Source organism: Cervus elaphus, chromosome 5 (assembly GCF_910594005.1).
Source record: "Cervus elaphus chromosome 5, mCerEla1.1, whole genome shotgun sequence".
Taxonomy (NCBI): Eukaryota; Metazoa; Chordata; class Mammalia; order Artiodactyla; family Cervidae; genus Cervus; species Cervus elaphus.
The window spans coordinates 113,958,487-113,979,936 of record NC_057819.1 but is presented as its reverse complement, the minus strand read 5'-3'; the positions used below and the strand labels follow the sequence as shown (position 1 = coordinate 113,979,936).

Sequence of the window (21,450 nt, the reverse complement as noted above, 5' to 3'; positions counted from 1 at the left end):
GGTTTTTTTTTTCCCTTTCTTTTTTTTATTGTTGCAAAATACACATAACAAATTTCGCCATCTCAGCCATTTCTCAGTGTACAGTTCTGTGGCATTAAACACACTCACATTGTTGTACAACCATCACCACCCTCCATCCTCATAACTCTTTCCGTCTTGTAAACATGAGACTTTATACCTATTAAACAGTAACGCTCCATTCTCCCTCCCCACCCCTGGCAACCACCATTACACTTTCTGTCTTCATGATTTTGACGCTTCCCTGTACCTCATGTAAGTGGGAAAATGACCCAATTTTAAGTTGTGAACCTGGCTTGGAGCTGTTTAGTCACACCCAGGTGGAGTCCAGCCCAGGCTCTTTCCACTGGGCTGCCCTGTCCCATTCTGAGGAGGGAAGAAAGCTGGTTCTGGGGACCGCCTGTCTGTCTGCAGTGGGCCAAGGACAGAAACTGGCACAGCCTCCAGGGCCCGGGGCTGCAGTCTGCGCTGGAGCCAAATGGAGTTTGATCTCCGCCCTCTCCCACCCATCCCCTCCTGGTGCTAATGAGGAGGTCCTGGCTGCCCGGACCTTGAGCTCATAGGAACCATTTGGACCGAAACCAGGGATTTGTGACCGGGGCAGCTGCCGCTGGGCCTGGGCCTGAGACTCGGCCTGGGCCTGAGAGTGTGTAGGGAAAGCCCCCTTGAGGGGCTGCTGGAGGTGAGTCAGGGTGCAGAGAGAAGGTGGCTGGGGTCCAGCCCTCCCTCACCCGGGGGGGGGATGGCACATAATTGTTCCCGTGGTAATTGCTGGGGCCGTCATGTCTGCAGAGGCTTTAATGAGCTATGGCTGATCTGACTTTTTCTTTCAGAGGAAAAGACAGTATCCTCTCACCCACGAGACAATACCTCACTGTCCGGGCCCAGCGCTCAGCAGCTGGCTCAGTATGATGCTGAGGGAGGAGAACCCCTCCCTGTCCCCACGAGGACGATGTCCCCCTCCATCACCCCAGCCCAGGTGCAGGATTCTGGGGTCTGGCAGAGGAGGGGAGCACCTTCTTTTCCTGTCCCCTGTTTGATTGACGTGTCAGAGGGTCCCCTGAGTCCTATTGATGCCCCCTTGCTAGCTGTGCCATCTTATACAAATAGCTTCCCCTCTCTGAGCCCCATTTTCATTCCTTCTGAAATAGGGGCAGGGAATACCTTCTGAGTCATAAGGATTAGAGGAGGCATGGGTGTAGAAGTGCTTTGTAAATTAGCAAGTGTGCAGTGGAAGCATGCGATGACTGTTATTAAAGCAATAATGACAATGATCTGCATTGCCCCACAGGTGATGTTTATGGAAGAATATGGAAGAGTGAGATGCTCACTCACAGGGCAGATCTAATGCCCAAGGGCAAAAAAAAAAAAAAAGTCCCCCCAGGTGAGGGGTACTTGGGAGTCCTAAGTATTGGACGTGCACGCCCCTATCCGGCCCCTCAGAAGATGGGGAGCAGGATGGAGGCTCTTGGGCCTCAGGGCTTCTCCATTAGTAGGAGTTGAGAGGACCTGTTGCCAGAAGGAAACTGAGACTTGAAAATTTCCAAGTCCAAGGTTCCCAAGCAGTGACAGATAGAGCCTGGCTTGAACCTGGGTTTGAGGGGTTCCAGAGCGCCGTCTGCTTCATGATGCCGCAGCTCTGGGCCAGGAATTCTCCTCCTGGTGCTCCAGCCTGATCTGGCCCACTTCCCCACCACTGTCTCTCTCTAAACCCCAGAGCCAAGGCCAGAGGGCCAGGCCATGATTCCAGTGGCCCACAGGTCTCCGCGCACACCAGGCCCCCGAGCTGGTGGCAGACGAGAGGGCTCTCCTGAGCACTGGACTCCCCTCTTCGGCTTCAGCAGCCTGCTCTTTGAGGTGGTGCTTTGACCTTCTAGATCTCAGAGGGGCCTCCAGTCCGCCTGCCAGGCTTCCCCGTCCCCGCCCTCCCTGCAGTGTTCAGGCACGTACAGACCTCGGGTCGAGCCCCTCCCCAGCCCCGCTGCACTTCACAAGACAAACAGGGTTAATCTGGGCCCGCTGTGCAGCGACATGCCTCTCGCTGGCGAAGGCAGGGGCTTTCTGGAACTTGCTCCCATCTTATCTGCAGAGGTTTGCCCCAACTCGTCCCAGGAGCAAGTAAAGGTTCAGTGACACGTAGTTGGCAGGTGGTGGGATTATCAATCAGCTCCTTGTCAGCCCTGAGCCGGCTGGCTTTTGTGGGAATGCCAGTGCATTGGGACAGGGGGCTCGGGGGAGCTGGGGAAGTAGGAGGGGGTCTGTGGATCGGGGAGGAGAGGAGGAAAAGGGTGGAGGAGAAGAGTCCATTTGTAGGGTCAGGGAAGTGACAGATGCTGGCCCCTCTGGTCACCTCAGCTGGTACCAGACTCAGGCTCCCTCTCCTGTCCTCAGTTTATGCCCACGGCCCCTGCCTTCTTCCATGCACCTTGCCCACCAATCCCCAGAGCCTGGCAGGCTGAGACACGGGATTTGTGCAAGGGATCATGTGGAGCAGTCCTGCGAAGTGAACTCCCAAACTGAGAGCCAGCTGCCTGGAGGCGAGGGTCCTGGGCTGGAAGCAGCAGAGAAATCCAGGCGAGGGCAGAGTTGGCCTGAGCCACTAACAGTGCTGGCGGAGGGCTGGCAGACGTGCGGCGAGGTTCCTACGTTCCGGGTTTTCTCTTGGAGTGTAGAGATGAACCTGTAATCCAAGTGTTAAAATCATGGCCCGGGGCAAAACACCATTCATTCTGAATCATCTCCTTTGTTGCATTAAAAAAAAAAAAAGGAAGAAAAGAAAAACCCCACACCAGCCACGCTGAGGTGTGCAGGCAGCTGTGTTTGTCAGGAACGCAGAAGGAGTTGGCCTCCCTTTGGGGGAGGAGGTGCAATCCCACACCCCCCTGGGAGGGGTATATAAGGAGCTCCGGGGCTGGGGGTGACAGGCACAGCCCTCAGGTTCCAGCCCAGCCCGCGCCTCCTGCCAGCTTCTCTCGTGCTGCTGAGAGCTCGGCACTGCTGCTTGGCCATGGCCACCACGTTTCTGCAGACTTCCTCCACTTTTGGGGGTGGCTCTACTCGGGGGGGTTCCCTTCTGGCTGGGGGAGGAGGCTTTGGTGGGGGGAGTCTCTACGGGGGCGGTGGGAGCCGTACTATCTCAGCTTCTTCTGCCAGGTTTGTCTCCTCGGGGTCAGCAGGGGGCTACGGGGGTGGCTTTGGTGGAGGGGCCAGTAGTGGTTATGGGGGTGGCTTCGGAGGTGGCTTTGGTGGGGGTTTTGGCAGTGGCTTCGGTGACTTCGGCGGTGGAGATGGCGGCCTCCTCTCCGGCAACGAGAAGATCACTATGCAGAATCTCAACGACCGCTTGGCCTCCTACCTGGAGAAGGTGCGTGCCCTGGAGGAGGCCAACACCGACCTGGAGGTGAAGATCCGAGACTGGTACCAGAGACAGAGCCCAACCAGCCCGGAGCGTGACTACAGCCACTACTTCAAGACCATCGATGAACTTCGGGACAAGGTAAGGCCTCCAGTGTTAGGGAGAGGGGAGCAGGTGGGTGGTACCAGCTGCCCCGGGGGAAATCCTTTTCTGCCCAGGCAATGATGTATAACCTTGCCAAGTGCGGGGAATGCGTTCCAGATGCGGTGGGAACACACCTTGCTCAACCTGGCAGTGCTGGGGATCCTGCGAATCTGGTCTGGACCAGTAGGGGCCGAGATGGGGGCAGTGCTCACACCTGTGGGGCTCTACCTAGAGCACTCCTTTGCTTCTTTTGCAAGAATAAGGGTGCAGAGATGAACCTCAGGTCCTAGGAGTCCTGAGTGCCAGGACCGCCTGCCTCACCCTCTGAATGTCTTGGGTGGCAAAAGCCTTAGGAGACCTGGGACTGGATATGGACACTGCCAGCTCCTCACTCACCCTTCACTCACCTGCGCCTGTTTCCGTAGCTGCCCTCCAGGTTCCCACTGACTGGAATGTTCCATAGATGCATGGCTGCGTTAAGGTGTGCAGGAGGCCAGCGACCATGAGTTGTCCACAGGGGAGGCTGGTAGAGCAGCCCAAGAGGTCACCCTGCTCCTGGCCAGGCAGTTCCCATAGGGCATTCCCTGCTACCTTGGCTCCTTGGTCTTTCCTGTCCCAGAGACCAGGAGGGTGGCTGGATTCTGCCTGGGCACCCTACAGCCTACTCTTGCTGGTGTCAGAGGGGAGATGGTCAATGAGGGGTCCCACATGAGGTGCAGGGCAGGGAAAGCAGCAGGGAAGAGGGAGGGGCCCTCTTGACACCAGCTCCCTGTATCCTGCAGATCCTGGCGGCTGCCATTGACAACTCCCGGGTCATTCTGGAGATTGACAATGCCAGGCTGGCTGCTGACGACTTCAGACTCAAGTACGCTCCTTCCACATTGTCCCCCAGCTCAAGTGTTCCAGACCCCTCACCCCTCCTCACTTGGGTTTCCTCATCCTTTCCAGGTATGAGAACGAGACGGCCCTGCGCCAGAGCGTGGAGGCCGACATCAATGGCCTGCGCAGGGTGCTGGACGAGCTGACCCTGACCAAGACTGACCTGGAGATGCAGATCGAGAGCCTGAATGAGGAGCTGGCCTACCTGAAGAAGAACCATGAGGAGGTGAAGATCAGGCAGGGGCTAGGGCTGGTGGGAGGCAGAGTGGGGCCACTGGGGACTCTTCTTAGTTGGCTGAAGGGCTGAGTGGTTCAGATATGCACCCGCCAACACAGAGGTCCTCATGGAGGGAAGGGACATTGGTGACCAAGGCTCCTTTTCTTCTCTGATGCATCGCCAGGCCAGGTGGCCAGAGGGCACTACTGTCCTCGTCTGTTTCATGAGCTCATAGAAGGGCCCTTCTGTCTGAGGTTCTCCCTTGGCAGGACCAGAGACTAGAGAGGAGGAGAGACCCTCAGAGCTGAGGGACCTGTGTGATCAAACCTCTTCATGTGGCATGGGAAACAGAGGCCAGGGTGGGTACGGGGCAGAGCTGAGGTCACGTGGTGCATTAGTGATTAGTGATGGAGCCAGGATTGGCACGTGGGACCCCAGACTTGGCTCTGGCTTCCGCCCTCTGTCTCTGAATGCCCACCCTCCCCATCCTGAAGGAGATGAAAGAGTTTAGCAACCAGCTCGCTGGCCAAGTCAACGTGGAGATGGATGCAGCACCAGGCGTGGACCTGACCCGCGTGCTGTCAGAAATGAGGGAGCAATACGAGGCCATGGCGGAGAAGAACCGCCGGGATGCCGAGGCTTGGTTCTTTAGCAAGGTGTGTCTGACTGGTGGGCCTCTCCCCAGCTTCCTGAGCCCCTGGGAGGCCCATGGAGCTCACTTCTCTTGTGTGTGACCTATAGACGGAGGAGCTGAATAAGGAGGTGGCCTCCAACACAGAGATGATCCAGACCAGCAAGACGGAGATCACAGACCTGAGACGCACGATACAGGGGCTGGAGATTGAGCTGCAGTCCCAGCTCAGCATGGTCTGGCTCCCTGCTAAACCCCTCTTCCTCCTGCCAAGCCTCCCCCTCCCCACCTCTGCCACCCTTCATGGCTGCTTTAAGCATTAGAGTTTCCAAGCTCCTCCGGGGGAGGTTCCATGTAACCCATTTGGCCTGTCTCCCCAAGCCCTCGATGGCTTCCTGTCTAGTCTGATGTGGTGTCTCTGGTCTGCTGCCCCACTAGAAAGCTGGGCTGGAGAGCACGCTGGCGGAGACGGAGTGCCGCTACGCCGCGCAGCTGCAGCAGATCCAGGGCCTCATCAGCAGCATCGAGGCCCAGCTGAGCGAGCTCCGCAGTGAGATGGAGTGCCAAAACCAGGAGTACAAGATGCTGCTGGACATCAAGACGCGACTGGAACAGGAGATTGCCACCTACCGCAGCCTGCTGGAGGGCCAGGATGCCAGGCAGGGGCTGGGGTAGAGAGGGGGCGTGAGGGGTTAGGGTGGAGAGTCATCTTAAGGGCACAGCAGTGTGTACAGTGAAAAGAGAGCAGAACATGGAGTCAGAGGTTCTGGACTCTGTGCTCTGGTCATCGGCTATTACTTTGGGCAGGTCACGTCACCTCTCTGGTCCTGTGTGCCTTCTGTAAATGACAGAATTGGGCTAGTGGTCTTAGATTTGATGCTGGTTCCATTTCCTACAGGAAATAGATGGATGTTATTAAAGATTAGACTCTATCTGCTTGGGGGTGGCAGGTCTGGAGGGCTTGCAGGATGTCCCAGCCTTTAGAGAAGTCAGATATGGGGGTAGGGGTGGAGAAGACTGCTTAGCTGTCTCCCTGTAGGCAGACCTGAGCTTCTGTCCTTTGCTTACATCTGCTTCCCTCTCTCTTGCAGGATGGCTGGCATTGGTACCAGAGAAGGTAAGAGGCTTAACTCTTCCTGAGTTGAAGGGGGAGAGGAACTGTTGAAGTAACAATTACCCTTGGAATGGGGAGGAAGGAGAAAGAGGCCAAGCATCCAAGTAGGGTGGGGAGATGCACATTCCAATAGGTACCTCCTCCTCCAGTGGGACCTCTGTCAGTCCCTGGTAGGGCTGGGGTTGAAGACTTATGGAGAACCTTCCAGGATAGCAAACTTTGTTCAGGGCATAGCTCCTGCCTAGGACCCACCTTCATGTACTTTTGGATGCATGCATGCTAAGTCATGTCAGTTGTGTATGACTCTTTGCGACCCTATGGACTGTAGCCTGCCAGGCTCTTCTTGTCCATAAGCAAGAATACTGGAGTGGGTTCCCATGCCCTCCTCCAAGGGATCTTCATGACCCAGGAATTAAACCCATATCTTTTCTGTCTCCTGCACTGGCAGGCGGGTTCTTTACCACTAGTGCCACCTGGGAAGCCCCGTACTTATGGATGGATGCCCATGATTACTTCCTGTTTATGTGCAGCTTAAAAGTTCACACATTCTTGCTCACTGCAGGGCATACCTGCCGCTGCTCCCGCCCATCTCTTTGATGAGTAATTCAGCACCAGTCGTCCGGGCAGCTCTGGAAGGATTGGCTGATGGCCATTCTCAGGGGTGCTGTCCAGTCTTCTCAGAGCTCAGCCGAGACCCTGTCCCCCTTGGGAGGGAGAACAGGGAGCATCTCCCACTCTCAAACTTGCCCCTTCTTTCTACAGCCTCCCTGGGAGGTGGCGGTGGCGGCAAGGTCCGCATCAACGTTGAGGAGTCTGTGGACGGGAAGGTGGTTTCTTCCAGGAAGAGAGAAATCTAACAGCCCAGTGCAGGGGACTCGCCCCTGCCACCCCTGCCCTCCCCAGGCTGGCCAGAGGGACTGGAAAAGCAAATTCCAGGCTCTGCTTTCAGAGCGTCTGGTCCAAGGGGTCCCTCGTCTCTTAGTTGGGTGCTTCCCACGCTCTCCTCTGCCCCCTCCAGCTTTCCTGCCTCCGATAGACCAGGGAGGTGCAAGAAACAGCTGTATTGTGTAACAAGCTCATGGTCTGTACCATGTCCATGCAATAAAGACTTGCTTTTCCTTTTGCAAATACCTCTCAGTAGTATGTCCAGTTTTTCTGGTTGGTGGCCTCTGGGAAAGGCCAAGGCCCACCTGTTGCCATTTCTCCCCGACTTTGACTTCTTCCCTGCACAGTCACTCTTTGGGGTGTCTGGGTCACCTCGGACAAGCCAGGCTGATCGGATGACTTGCTGTCTGGCTGACCCCATTTAGTGATCATGGAATCAGGAAACAGGGTTCCTTAGAGTGGTGTGGTGTACTTAACACAGAGTAAACACATCGAAACGTTGACTAATCACTAACTGGATGACTGACTGCGTAGACGGCTCTGGTTCCCCACTGTATGGGTGGCACTGGGCTAGGTACACCCACTCACGGGTCTCATTTAATACAACTGCTGGTGGTCAGGCTTTGTTATGCCGTCTTAGAGATGAGGGAACTTAGAGTTGAGATGGGAAACTTACAAATGAGGTAGTCAGGCTGATGATTAGTCCAGTGGCCTCATGGCTGGACAATAAGTAGCAGGGCTGGGGCTGGGCCCCACACCTGTATGACTCCAAGTTCATGGCTTATTCTGGGATCCCAGGCCCTGGTTCTTCACAGCCAATTGCCAGGACCTTCCCCTTTGCTTCCAGCTCTCAATGCATATGCTCCCTAATTTCCCCTCTTTTCCAGCCGGGTACACCTGACCTCTAGAGTGACTGAGCCACTTCCCATCTCTGAACCCCTGCAAACCTGGCCCCCATCCCCCCAAAGATGCCATCTCCCTACAAGGCACCGAAAACGCCAAGAGGGAAAGACACCAGCTCCAGGAAGCCCTCCCTGATTTCTCTAATTCCAAGTCCAAAGCAACTCCAGCCCTTACTGCGCTTCTTCATCCAAATCCTGCTCCCCTGTCCCGTTTCTACCTGAGGGCTCATTAGAGCAGTGGCATCCACACACACCTGATCTGCTGCCTCAGCTCTGGGGCTGGCTCCTCTGGAATCCACAGCCCCTGATGTGCTTGTGCTTGGTCACTCAGTTGTGTTTGACTCTTTGCAACCCCATGGACTGCAACCCGCCAGGCTTCTCTGTCCATGGGGACTCTCCAGGCGAGAATACTAGAATGGGTTGCCATCTCCTCCTCCAGGGGATCTTCCCAACCCAGGAATCAAACTCAGGTCTCCCACATTGCAGCAGATTCTTTACCATCTGAGCCACCAGGGAAGCCCAAGAATACTGGAGTGGGTAGCCTATCCCTTCTCCAGGGGATCTTCCTGACCCAGGAATTGAAGCGGGGTCTCCTGCATTGCAGACGAATTCTTTACCAGCTGAGCTACCAGGGAAGCCCATAGCCCCTGATAGAGGGCAGGGAATGAGGAAGTAGAGAACTCTGGGCCCTGGTTGGGCTGGGCTCAGGAGAGGACTGAGGGGAGAGGGAGAAGGAGAGGGAGAACCGGTTTCTTTGTCCTGCTGGGAAGATCACGAAGGAGGTGCTGCTATTCTCCTGAGAATCAGATCATTTGTGGGGAGGGCTAGGCCTTCTGAGAGGCACCCCGTGGGTCTCACTGGGTGAAACTCCTCTTTCAGCAACCCTAGCTGGAAAGAAGGTGGCATCCGTTCTTTCTGAGGGGGATTTAATCTAGAATGTGTCTCCTGAATGAACACTTCAAGGCCAGATTTCCCTGGGGCTGGTGGGGAGGAAAGGGATTTTATTAGTGTCTGTACACTCCCATAGTAAAGAATCTGCTTGCAATGAAGGAAACCCGGGTTGGATCCCTGGGTCGGGAAGATCCCCTGGAGAAGGGAATGGCTACCCACTCCAGTATTCTTGCCTGGTGAATTCTATGGACAGAGGAGCCTGACGGGCTACAGTCCATGCGGTGGCAGAGTCGGACACAACTGAGCAACTATCACTGCACCCTGCCAGGCTCTGGACAAGGCATTCAATGGATGGTGTCTCATTTCCTCTCCCAAAAGCTTTGGAAATCGAGGCCAGACTTGAGCCTGAAACTTGAGCAGTTTTCAGAAGAGGAAACTGAGGCCCAGGGAAGCTAAATCACATTCATGAAGCCACAGGCTAGGGAATAATGAAACTGGGTCTGGGACTGTCTCTCCGATTCCAGACCCTTGCTTTTTCCTTGATGCCAGGGTAGCGGGGGTGGGGGGCGGGCGGGGTGTCAGAAGCTGGTGACACCTTCCTTAGAGAGTGTGCTGGTCTGAAACTCATTTCTTGACCTCTAGGGGCAAACTGTTCAAGTGTCACACAGCCAATATGGTCAGAAAGATAGTCCTCACAAGGAACCTTGGTCTCTCACGCTGCGGTTCAAGCCCAGAGCACCAGGTGCTGTGTCCCCGACATCCTGGGGCTCAGCCAGGCTCCTTTGGGACACTCTCCCACCCCACTGTTGACGATGGTACCTGGGCTACTCCTCCTGCATCACTGACATCCAGGCCTCTACTGAGAGGTCTCAGCCCTAAATAGCCAGAGTGGAGTCTACTTTGTTTGCAAAAATAACCACGTCTGCAAAAGTGCTGGGCAGCATGGGGCTCAGCCATCCCTCATCCAGTGAGCTTCCACTAGAGGCCAGACCCTGAGCTGGGGGGAAGGAGGCTGCTTCTCCTTGGAGCACCCCTGCCAGCGCTGCTGGCCTGCTCTGCTGGGATTCAGGGACGGGCTATCAGAGAGGCCCTTGCAATTTGCCAAGTTCTGTCCCCTGCCTGACCCTGGAGTGAGATGCCCACTCCCAGGGGGAGTGCATGCCTGGCTGAGCCCTTAAATTGTCTCCGGGCATAGACAGCCACCTCCTGCCCCGTCCGTGGATGGAGGTGGTGCTGAGTTTCCAGCCAATCCGGGAAGCAGGCAGCAGACCTCCCTCCGCTGCTGAGAGGGCAGCTTTGGGACTACGGATTAGGGCTCTGGGCGTGTCCTGGGTTCAGACTGGCCTTCCCAGAGCAGGCATGGGGCATGCCCACCTTTCTCACTGAGGACTCTGAGTCCCTTTCCCCCTCTGGGTCTCAGTCTCCCCATCTTTACATGGAAGATTCTGATTGGACGAGATGATTTTGAGGTTCTCGATGAGCGGCTCTACATCCTGAGACCTCAGGGGGGAGCCTGACCTGGGAGACCTGTGGCAGCAGGGGTGGTGTCTGCTCCACGCACGGCTGAGTCCTCAGCGGGGTCTCTCAGTAAATATTTATTGCATGAGTGCATGAACTTTTTTCTCTTTTGCTCCTTCCTGCCTTAGGCATGGCTCTGGATATTCACTGGTGTCTTGGGCGTGTGCCCACCTAGGGGTCCCCTGTCCCTCCATGGGCAACTGGCTGCATGAAGGAAAATAAAACGATGCCAGCTTTTCCCATGAGATTTGGAGCTGGGATGATCTCACTGGATACCATTTCTGCTAGATATTCCTTCTCACTTAAAACCAGCAGACAACGTGTCTCTGAAACAGCCTTTCAGGCAGTTAGCTAGCGCTGCCCTCTGCCAGGAAAGGTATTCGGAGGTATATTTGACAAAGCCCCTGTCTTCAGGGAATGTAAGACTGAGTGGGGGAAATAAGACCAGAATGCCACCAGCTGTCACCTGTCTGGTTGCTGCAGGTGCGATGCTGGCTGCAGGACCCAGAGAGGGAGGTGAAGCAATGAGCTGGCACAGGACGGAGGACCAAAGAATTTTCTGATGAGTCATCTGACAAGGAGAAGCTCGCGTTTCCTTGTTTGTAACAGGGAGGGGAGAGGAACCTTCTGCCTGCTGGGAGCTCCTGGGTGTCAGGTGTTTCTCAGATACTCACTCGTCTGATGCCTGTTTTTCTGTTATGGCCACTGAGGCACTGAAAGGTTGAGTAACTCTCCCAAGGTCACACAGCCAGTCTATGGCAGACGTAGGGTTGGAACTCAGGTCCACTTAATTCAAAGCCTGTACTGGCCTCTGTGGGTTTCTGGGGAACCCGGGTGGTAACAATAGGGATTTTAGAAAGCTGAGTGTGTAGAAATATAAAGCCCTTGAGACCTCGAGGCTAATCTGAAGAAGGCTCCTGAGGATTGCTGTGTCAAGCAGGTGTCTCTGAGGGTGCAGGGTGCCCAGAAGGCCTGGGTCCACCATCTGGGCAGGGTCTGCCTTTTGCAAGGTGACTCTCTCCTGTGGGGGAGCCTTAAGACCCTTTGGAAGGTGGTCAGCCAACCTGGGAGCTTTCCAGGTGGCTCAGTGAGTAAAGAATCTGCCTGCAGTGCAGGAGACACAGGAGATATGGGTTTGATCCCTGGGTCAGGAAGATATCCTGGAGGACGGCATGGCAATGCACTCCAGTATTCTTGCTTCGAGAATCCTATGGACAGAGGAGCTTGGCAGGCTACAGTCCATGGGGTCGCAAAGAGTCGGACATGACTGAAGTGGCTGAGCATGCGCACTCATGCACAGCCATCCTGGGCTCCAGACCCCCTGTGGTCCAGGGAGAGAGAGAAGGAGGCAGGAGCCTGATCCAAGATTCAAGCAAGGAACTCTGGTTAGGAGCTGGAAGCGGGGTTTAGGCCTCAGCTCTGCAGATGAACAGTCTGGTGACTCTGGATAAATCTTTGAGAACCAGAGCCCCAGAGGGCATTGCTGAAGGAAACTTGGAAGTCATCTCAATGAAATGCCCCCAATGAATCAGCGGTCGACCTAGAAATCCACGTATTTCTCTTCCTTTCCCATTGCCCTGGGCCTCTGCATTCTGGGTCTCAGTTTCCCCCACCTGTGAAATGAGGTGATTGAATGGGAAATTTTCTACAACCATTTAGGCTTTGACATTCTGCACTTAGTGAGTACCTGAGAAATCCCCTGAAGTACCGAAATCAGGTCAGACAGCAGACAGGCTGATCACCCGGCCGTCAGCACACAGGCCTAACCTCTGTGGGCTGCAGGACCATCCACCAGGTGGGTCTTGGGTGACAGGAGGCCTGGGAATGGCAAGGCAACAGAGGCCGGTCTCTGGATGGGACGGTGCTAACACTGGCCCGAAAGGGATTAACCAGGCAGTGGTTAAGTGTGCAGACCCTAGAGCCAGAGGTTTGAATCTTGGCTTTAACATAGTCAGGTTTGGGCAATGTAGTCAGCCTCTCTGGGCCTTCATTTCCTCATCTGCAAAAAGGAGATGATAAAAATAGAGTTGTTAAAAGGACCAAATAAAGTCATGCATGTAAAGTGTTTCACAGAGTGTTCAAAATATTAGCTAGTGTTATTTTATTATTTTTTAACACATACAGAATAGGATACTCAGAGATCAGACACTGAGTTTGCAGCAAGGCTCGGAGACACCAACCGATGGGGTAGCGAGAGCCAGATGCCAGCTTAAATTTTGACTTCACAGCGACCTTGGACTAGTGACTTAGTCTCCCTCAAGGGGCTTCATCATAAAATGGGGCCATGTAAAATCCCTCACCTGTTGTTGTGCAGACTCAGTGACAACCTGTCAAGACGAGCCTCTTCTGCAGGGTTACTCATACATGGGGCTTTCCCTCTCCCTCCCTTGAAACGTTATAGAGGAGGGGACTAAATCTGTAGTTTTGCCAGAAAGCAAAGAAGGGAGCTTTAGACCTGTGAGCAGGGCCTCAGCCCCATCACTGGGTCCTGTCCCATCTGACCCAGGGCTGAGAGAGGAGAAACAGGGTCCCCCGTATGGCTCTCTGCCCAGGTCCCTCTAGGAGGGCTGGCAGGTGTCCCCAGCTCTGTGGGTCCTGGGGTTCACTTCGTGGTCAGAGGAAGGCATTCCTGTGTCAAGGCATCGCATACCCTCCTCGGGAGGGGTGGGGAGGGGCTGTGCCCTGACCCTGTGAGAGAGGCATGTCCTGGCTACCGTGGGCCTCCAGAGGATCTGTGATTATTGTTCCTCTGAGGGGCGTTGGCTGAACCTGCTCTTCAGCCCCGGGAGGATCGTCATTCCAGGCCTGGCAGGTTCCATTAATCACCTTCTTTTCTGTTTTGATCCCCACTGAGAGAGAGAGGGCTTCTGCTTTGGGCTGAATCACACCTTTTCAGTGAGAGAGCTGAGCCATCAGTTTGGGGCAGGAGAGCTGGGCAGGGTCAGGGGTAAGGCTAAATCCCTGGTCTCACCAGGTTTTGGAGCACCGCGGCCCACCCTGGCTCTTTCCCTGATGCTGACACCTGTGAAGGGAGATGCAGGCCCACTTCCCCACCTGAAGAAAACAAAGGCCAAGAAAGCCCTGACTCAGAACCTTCCTTTCTGGTATTGCAGAATCAGCAAAAGGGTTTCCAGGACAACCTCAAGTCACCTCACCCCAGCCCCTGGCCTATCCCACCAAGCCCCTCAGGCTGTTGTGGGCAGAGGGCAGCTCCCAGGGGGCCATTCATGGCCATCATGGCCTCCTTGGTAAGTGGAGCCTAGAAGCCTGAGTCCCGGGTCTGCCATTCCCAACCCTGGAAACTCTCTCTCTATTCTGGGCTTCTGAGAGACCAGCTCAAGGCCCTTTACCTTTGGCTCAAGAAGGAAATGGCAACCCACTCCAGTATTCTTGCCCAGAGAATCCCGTGGACAGAGGAGCCTGTCGGGCTGCAGTCCATGGGGTGGCAAAGAGTCGGACACGACTGAGTGACTAGGCATGAAGGTGAGGCCTCCTCTGGTGGGCTTCCTAAGTGGACCCTGAGTCTCAGGCACATCCCAGGCTCCTCAGCAGGGACCCTGGCCCTAGGCCCTAGGTCATATCCTCTGTGTGGCCTCTTGGTTAAACATGCACAAGCTGAGTCAGGCATCACGTGGTTGTGGGACTAGAAAGAGCTCAGTATTACAAGACTTCCTTTTTGGAACTGGCTATGCCTCTGAGGCTGCTGCTGTAATGAAACCATTAAATCCATGGGTCAGGCTGACCTAGGGCTTCTCAACCTGGACACAACGGACCTTCTGGGCTGGAGGATTCTTGGTGGCAGGGGCTGTCCTGGGCACTGTAGGGTATTCAGTGGTATCTCTGGTCTCTGTCCTCCAGATACCAGTAGTATCCCTTTGGTGTGAAGAACAAAATGTCTCCAGACACTATGAAATGTCTCTTGGGAAGCAAAATAGCCCCTGGCTGAGAACCTCTAAATTGATCTGTGGTGACAGAGTTGGAATTATTGTTATGTTAGGGGGATGGGGGATATGGAGGGCAATTGACCAGGAAAAAGTACATTGAGATTTATAGGGAGTTGGAAATGTTCTGAGTGGTGGCTTAAATTTTCATAGCTGGGGATCCCACATTAAGATCCCCACAACTAGATCCTACTTTAAGCCAGATGCTTATAATTTGTCTATTTTGCTGTAGGAAAAAATATGCCTAAAGAATGAGCCTAGTCTGATTCAGGTCAATGTATGGCAAAAACCACTACAGTATTGTAAAATAATTAGCCTCCAATTAAAATAAATACATTAATTAAATTTAAAAAATGGGAAAAAAAAAAGAATGAGCCCAGTGTCAGACAGATCCAGACTTAGGTTTCAGTCCTGACTTTGCCCTTAAGGCTTAGTTTTCTTCTCTGTAAAATGGGGATAATAGTAGGGTCAACCTTCCTGGGCCACTGCAAAGGTTAAACAAGGTGTGCATGCTTAGTTGCTAAGCCATGTCTGATTCTTTGAGAACCCATGGGCTGTAGCCGAGGAGGTTCCTCTGTCCATGGGTTTTCCAGGCAAGAATACTGGAGTGGGTTGCCATCTCCTTCTCCAGGGGATCTTCCCCACCCAGGGATGGGATCTGCATCTCCTGCATTGGCAGGAGAATGGATCCTTTACCACTGAGCCACCAGGGAAGCCCCTTAAACAAGGCAGTCACTATAAAATTCTTAGCTTGGTGCCTGCATACAGTGAAGGATCTGAGTGTTAGCTCTTAGCACGTGTGGGTCCGCCTGCTCTTTCTACGACTCCCTTTCCCCAGCTGTGTCAGATGGTCCCTAAGGTCCCTTGCCACCATGACTTTATCTGATGGTCTTGGAGCCACTTTTTCTCTCAGCCTAAACACCTTCAAGATCATTGGTTCTACAGGACCAAGCAAAGTTGATCACTGCTGCTGGGAACAATGGAGTAGACGAAGTGCCAAGACGCACACAGAGCATCTCAGTCAGACTTTTTAGAGATAGGAAGAAGGGAGGCAGAGGGCCACTTTGCAGCCTCCTTCCCTCTGCTGAGGCTCCCTGGTAGGCAGGTGCAGCTCAGTCCCCGTTCTAACATTGGGTGGGGCCGATGGGAGTGAGTTCCCCAAGTGGAGAGGTGAGACAGAATTCAGCTGTCAAAGGGTAGTCTCAAGGAGAACACTGTTCCCTCTGAATCATCCCTTTTGTTAAGGATTAAAAAAAAAAAAAAAAAAAAGGCCCCTTCCCCCAGAGGCACAACCCACCCTGGAGAACGGAGGTAACTGAGCTTGTGGGAAACATACGTGCACTTGGCACCAGTCAGAGGGTGGGGAAGGGAGGAGAGAAGATAGGGCCACTGTCCAACCCCTTGGAAGGTGTATAAAAGGCATCCTCTCCGGAGGAGAGCCACAGTCCTCGGCCAAACCAAGCCAAGCTCCTGCCTCTCCTGCTCTCTGCCCATCTCAGTCTCACCATGAGCTGTCGCCTGCAGAGTTCCTCCGCCAGCTATGGAGGTGGCTTCGGGGGTGGCTCCTGCCAGCTCGGAGGAGGTCGCAGTATCTCTACCTGCTCAACCCGGTTTGTCTCCGGGGGATCTGCTGGGGGCTTTGGGGGTGGTGTGAGCTGCGGCTTCGGTGGAGGGGCCGGTAGTGGCTATGGGGCTGGCTTCGGAGGCGGCTTTGGAGGTGGCTTCGGAGGTGGCTTTGGTGGGGGTTTTGGTGGAGGCTTCGGTGACTTCGGCGGTGGAGATGGCGGCCTCCTCTCTGGCAACGAGAAGATCACCATGCAGAATCTCAACGACCGCCTGGCCTCCTACCTGGAGAAGGTGCGTGCCCTGGAGGAGGCCAATGCCGACCTGGAGGTGAAGATCCGAGACTGGCACCTAAAGCAGACCCCGACCAGCCCAGAGCGTGACTACAGTCCCTACTTCAAGACCATCAATGAACTCCGGGACAAGGTGAGCCCTTGCAGGTTGAGCAGGGTTTTCCTGTGAGGAGGGCAGAGACTCGATGGCCTTCATATCCATGAAGGGTCCCCAGGGACCAGCAGATGCAGCATGGATGGAGTTCTTATCCTTCCTTCTGGTGAAAATCTAGGCTTTTAACTGCCTATCAAGCGTGTCTACTCTGGATGATCTTTCTCATGCTACGTATTTTCTCTCATTATTCATTTTTATTGTTCTTACTCATGCCAACATTTTTTTTTTAACTGCTTTCCAAACAGTTATGTTGTTAGCGACTTGATCTCTATAATCCTAACTCACTGGGTTATTTGGAAACCGTGACAGCTTTAAAAGCCACTAAGATTGGATAAAATCAACAGAGAAAGAAATACATGTTCATTCATTGGTCTGGGAACACTGGTTTGTTTTGTAGGGGCTCCCTTTAAATTGGTGTTCTCAACTGGCCTGAACCAGGTGGGAGAGATGCAGGCAGTGCTAAGCTGAGATTCTCTCCCTTTGTGAGGCCAGCTTGTTGGAACAGAAATCCACCTGCCTGGGCTGGGTCCCAGCTATGTGGGGTGGATTTTAAGTGCTTTGGAACACAAAAGTTGAGACAGGAAATTCAAATGGATGGGGATATTTATTGAAATTCCACTCTTCTCAGTGGGGAGGCCAGCTCCAGTGAAGTTATGAACTGTAGGAAGCGAGGCTGATTCTTTCCTGATCTTTTAAAATTAGTTAATTAATTAGGCTATGCAGGTCCCAGTTGCAGCGCAGGGGATTTTTAAATTGTGACTTATGGGATTCAATTCCCCGACCAGGGATTGAACCCAACCCAACTCCCCCTGGGAGCTCGGAGTCCTAACCACTGGGCCACCAGGGAAGTCCCCTCTCCTGATCTTAAGGAGAAGGAAGGTGCTCAAGACAGTGACCTTATGAGATTGATGGTCTGAGGCTGTGGAGACATGACTAACCACAGACATCCTTGGTGGGGTCGCTCCCCTGCAGTGCACATACAGATCACCGTGACCAGACGCAGAATGCTGGAGTGATAGAACACGCTAGGGGGACCTATCTCATCCCCCACTTTACAGAGAGGACCCGAGGCCCAGGGATAAGTGCCTTGTCCCAGCTCGCAGGGGCAGGGAGCAGGCAGAGCTGGACGGCCACCCGTCCAGCTCATGTTTTCTCAGTCCTCCTCCCCGAGTTTGTGGACCCTCCATTGGTCACCTTCTGTATTTTGCAGATCTTGGCGGCCACCATTGACAACAACCGGATCATCCTGGAGATTGATAATGCCCGGCTGGCTGCTGACGACTTCAGGCTCAAGTGAGTTTTATTTCCCTCCTCCCGTTCTCTCAGCAGTTCTTGTTTTAAACAAATGTTCCTCTGATCAATGTAATCCTGGCATCCGAGGAGTGAAGGTCTTGGGGAAGGAACAGAGTTCAGAGAAGGGTAGGAGTATCTCTAATTTCATCTCTTTCCCTTTCTCTCTCTGTTTCTTTGTTTCTTTCACTTTTTTTTTTTTTTTTTAATTTGAGCAGAGAAAGGTTTATTGCAGAGCCAAGCAAGGACAATGTGTGGCTTCTGCTCAAAACCTTCAATTCCTAATACCATTTCTGTGTTGTTTTTCATTTAAAAAAATATTAGGTATGAGAATGAGCTGACCCTGCGCCAGAGCGTGGAGGCCGACATCAATGGCCTGCGCAGGGTGCTGGACGAGCTGACCCTGACCAAGACCGACCTGGAGATGCAGATCGAGAGCCTGAATGAGGAGCTGGCCTACCTGAAGAAGAACCACGAGGAGGTGAGAGGGGGGGAGCTGGGCCTGCTGTGGCTGAATCACCTCCAGCAAGAACGGGGAGCCCTCTGCTGAGGTCAGACTCAGCCCTCCACAGTGGAACCTCGTCCGAAGCACTTTCTGAAACATTCTGGTAGCATTCAGAGCCGAGGAAAGGCCGGCTGAGGAGTTTCACGCGTCTCCCTTTCCCATCCCTACAGGAGATGAAGGAGTTCAGCAACCAGATGGTCGGCCAGGTCAACGTGGAGATGGATGCCACCCCAGGCATTGACCTGACCCGCGTGCTGGCAGAGATGAGGGAGCAGTATGAGGCCATGGCAGAGAAGAACCGCCGGGATGCAGAGGAATGGTTCCACAGCAAGGTACCTGGCTGTCTCACCCGGCCGAGCCAGAGGGTACCTGGGCCATCCAGCTGGGCTCCTGTGTCACCTCCATCCTGCTTGAATTCCAGAGCGCTGAGCTGAACAAGGAGGTGTCTTCCAGCACGGCCATGATCCAGACCAGCAAGACAGAGATCACCGAGCTCAGGCGCACGCTCCAGGGCCTGGAGATCGAGCTGCAGTCCCAGCTGAGCATGGTACACCGGCTGCCCTCTGCCCTGTGGCTGCCCCCTGAGGCCCCCTCCCCCAGGCCTGGCGTCCCTCAGACCTTCTCCTCTGCTGTCCCACCAGAAAGCCGGGCTGGAGAGCACGCTGGCGGAGACGGAGTGCCGCTACGCCCTGCAGCTGCAGCAGATCCAGGGCCTCATCAGCAGCATCGAGGCCCAGCTGAGCGAGCTCCGCAGTGAGATGGAGTGCCAGAACCAGGAGTACAAGATGCTGCTGGACATCAAGACGCGGCTGGAACAGGAGATTGCCACCTACCGCAGCCTGCTGGAGGGCCAGGATGCCAAGTAGGTCCCGCAAGGAAAGGGACTGGGGGACTCTGTGCTTTTAGAGCAGGCAGGGTCTTGGGGATCAGTCCAGGAGGGGAGGGCATCTGTCTGCACTTTAACAGCTTGGACCAAGATCCAGGACCAGAGCTTCTTCCTTGTCTTCTGGCATCAGACTGTGGGGGCATTTCCTTTAACTTTCTCACCTGGGCCTCTGGATTAGACTTGGCAGGGCTAGGGACCATGGAGAAAATATCTCATGCTGGAAAAGTATATGAGCTTGGATTCAGGACAGCCCAACAAAGCTATTAAGCTAGAGACTGAACTGCCTTCAGACTATTTGCAGGTGCCAGGCCGTCCTTGTAGGCTCAAGGGAAGGGTAGAGGGTCCGTTGAAACAAAAGGAGGACAAAACTTCCAGCAAATGCTCAATAATATCTCCTCCTGAGGCTTCACAGACAGACAGGCAGGACAGATCTGGGTTTACCTGATGCTGCTGCCCTGTGGGCTGGGGACACAGCTGGGAAAAGAGCCCAACTCAGGGGCTCCAAGGGCTGAGTGGCTCTAGCTGAAGACAGGTAAGCAGGTGCTCTTGGTTGCCTTCCATTCATGGCTGCCTCTCTCTTCTCTCCCAGGTTGATCGGTTTCCCCACAGGAGGTAAGAAAATAACCCAGTGGGAGAGGCGATCAGGCTCCTGTTCATCGGCCTGGGGTGGGGAGGAGGCAGGAGGCAGGGCTGGGCTCCCCCGTGTAGGCAGGAGGATGGGGCTAGAGCAGCAGGGGTCACCTGCTCCTCCGTTTTCCTTTCAACATAGGTGACTCTGCCCCACAGATACACGGGGCTGTTGTGGAGAGAGTCCCTCAGACAGCAACATAGAGTCCCCATCACCTACCCCACCCCGACCTGACCTACTGCGAGTTTGGGGCCCTCCTGGGGGGCCCAGGCTGGCCCGAGGTGGGTCTCCTCCAGCCTGAAGGTCTTTTGCCTCCTTCCTTTTCCAGGAACCTCCAGCAACAGCTCTGGTCGCCGGGTTCTAGATAACAATAGGCCTTAAATCTGCCAGGCAGTCCCTCCCTCTGCCTTCAGCACCCAGAGGAGGAGAGGGCTGACAGCTCCCTGCAGGAGCGAGGGAGAGACTGCGAGGGGCCCCGGTCACTCTGCGCCTGGCCACCGCCCCCTCCCCAGGGCGGCCGCTCCCTGCCCTGCCCACACCCCCCAGGTCTGCTTCCTCTTCTCCCTGACCTGGCTCCTCTCTGATTCCTCAGCTTCTCCCCAAAAAGAAAAGCTCATTCAATAAAATTCCCGCCTTCTTGCAAATGTATTTTTGATTCTGGCCTGGTTTCTGGGGGTGGCGCCTGCCAAGGCCCTGACTGGGGGTGGTGGGGGTGGGGGGCGGGTGTGGTCCAGCTGAGTGGCCCACCCTGAGGAGGCCGGGCCCAGAGAGCACTGAGCTGGGAAGGACACGAGGCACCCGGGGCGACCGTCGGCCACAGGTGTGATACTGACAAACACAGGGACACATGGATGATGGCTCCCTGTAAATGTGGACTTGCGGGGGCACTTGGGCCAGTTCAATACCCTATAGGACATCTGGTAATAGTGAAGTGACAGGGGTTCTAGTACAGTCAGGTGATGGCGTGATGCGGGGAAGAAGTATGCACGGTTTGGGGCAGGGTGCAAGGGGCTAGTGAAGGGCTGATGGAGGGAGAAGGAGGCCAAGGACAAGCATTCCAACTCCAACCACTGCCTCCCTGCTTCCCACAGAGAGCGCTTCCTTTGAGATGATGGGTGCCCAGGGCTGCAGTCCCCTCACCCCTTGGCCTGCCCCAAGTTCCTGCCATTCCAAGTCACTCAGTGACCCAATGCACGACTTAAGGAGGGACCTCAGTCCATGCTGATACTGACCCTCCTCCCCCTGCTTCTCTGGATGTCCTGGCTCAGACAAGCAGCCTCCACTGGCTCCACTTAACTCCTTACTGGGACTGATGTAGGCACTTTTCTCTTTTTCTTCTTCACCCCTCTGCCCCTTGGGGCATCTGGAACACGTCCGCAGTCACAGTGTGTCCTGCTGACTCTCCAGAGAGGCCCCTCTTCTCTGTTCCTGTCTCACATGCCCAAATGAGTCGGCCATCGCCTCCTTGGATGCACTTGATGAAGGAGCATCTCTCCTACTCCCAACTCTGGGCCTTCCTGCTCCTCCATCCCAGAGGACCTGGAGACCCAAACCACGGGCCTGGGAGCCCTCTTGGCTCCCTCTTTCCTTCACCTCCTTCACAAGTCCATCCCTGTTTTAGTTGTAATGTCCTCAT

General features: G+C 54.6%; 2 protein-coding genes across 2 annotated transcripts; both read left to right on the top strand.

Annotated features, from left to right (window-relative positions):
• The first annotated feature begins 2,836 nt into the window (after nucleotides 1-2,836).
• On the top strand, nucleotides 2,837-7,488 carry KRT15 (keratin 15). Its single transcript, XM_043904572.1, has 8 exons — nucleotides 2,837-3,514; nucleotides 4,300-4,382; nucleotides 4,466-4,622; nucleotides 5,108-5,269; nucleotides 5,355-5,480; nucleotides 5,683-5,903; nucleotides 6,336-6,361; nucleotides 7,121-7,488. The coding sequence occupies exons 1-8, from the start codon at nucleotides 3,026-3,028 to the stop codon at nucleotides 7,213-7,215; spliced, it is 1,359 nt and encodes a 452-aa protein (XP_043760507.1). The 5' UTR covers nucleotides 2,837-3,025; the 3' UTR covers nucleotides 7,216-7,488.
• Nucleotides 7,489-15,872: 8,384 nt separating this feature from the next.
• Nucleotides 15,873-20,462, top strand: KRT13 (keratin 13). The gene is made up of 8 exons (XM_043904573.1): nucleotides 15,873-16,484; nucleotides 17,716-17,798; nucleotides 18,120-18,276; nucleotides 18,471-18,632; nucleotides 18,722-18,847; nucleotides 18,942-19,162; nucleotides 19,776-19,798; nucleotides 20,143-20,462. The coding sequence occupies exons 1-8, from the start codon at nucleotides 16,002-16,004 to the stop codon at nucleotides 20,193-20,195; spliced, it is 1,308 nt and encodes a 435-aa protein (XP_043760508.1). The 5' UTR covers nucleotides 15,873-16,001; the 3' UTR covers nucleotides 20,196-20,462.
• Nucleotides 20,463-21,450: the final 988 nt, after the last annotated feature.

Excerpts from the sequence above, each read along its gene's own strand:
- KRT15 (XM_043904572.1), top strand. The coding sequence starts at position 3,026 with ATGGCCACCACGTTTCTGCAGACTTCCTCCACTTTTGGGGGTGGCTCT. Across the intron at positions 3,515-4,299 it reads TCGATGAACTTCGGGACAAG|ATCCTGGCGGCTGCCATTGA; the intron begins GTAAGGCCTCCA and ends TGTATCCTGCAG. Across the intron at positions 5,904-6,335 it reads CTGGAGGGCCAGGATGCCAG|GATGGCTGGCATTGGTACCA; the intron begins GCAGGGGCTGGG and ends TCTCTCTTGCAG.
- KRT13 (XM_043904573.1), top strand. The coding sequence starts at position 16,002 with ATGAGCTGTCGCCTGCAGAGTTCCTCCGCCAGCTATGGAGGTGGCTTC. Across the intron at positions 16,485-17,715 it reads TCAATGAACTCCGGGACAAG|ATCTTGGCGGCCACCATTGA; the intron begins GTGAGCCCTTGC and ends TGTATTTTGCAG. Across the intron at positions 19,163-19,775 it reads CTGGAGGGCCAGGATGCCAA|GTTGATCGGTTTCCCCACAG; the intron begins GTAGGTCCCGCA and ends CTTCTCTCCCAG.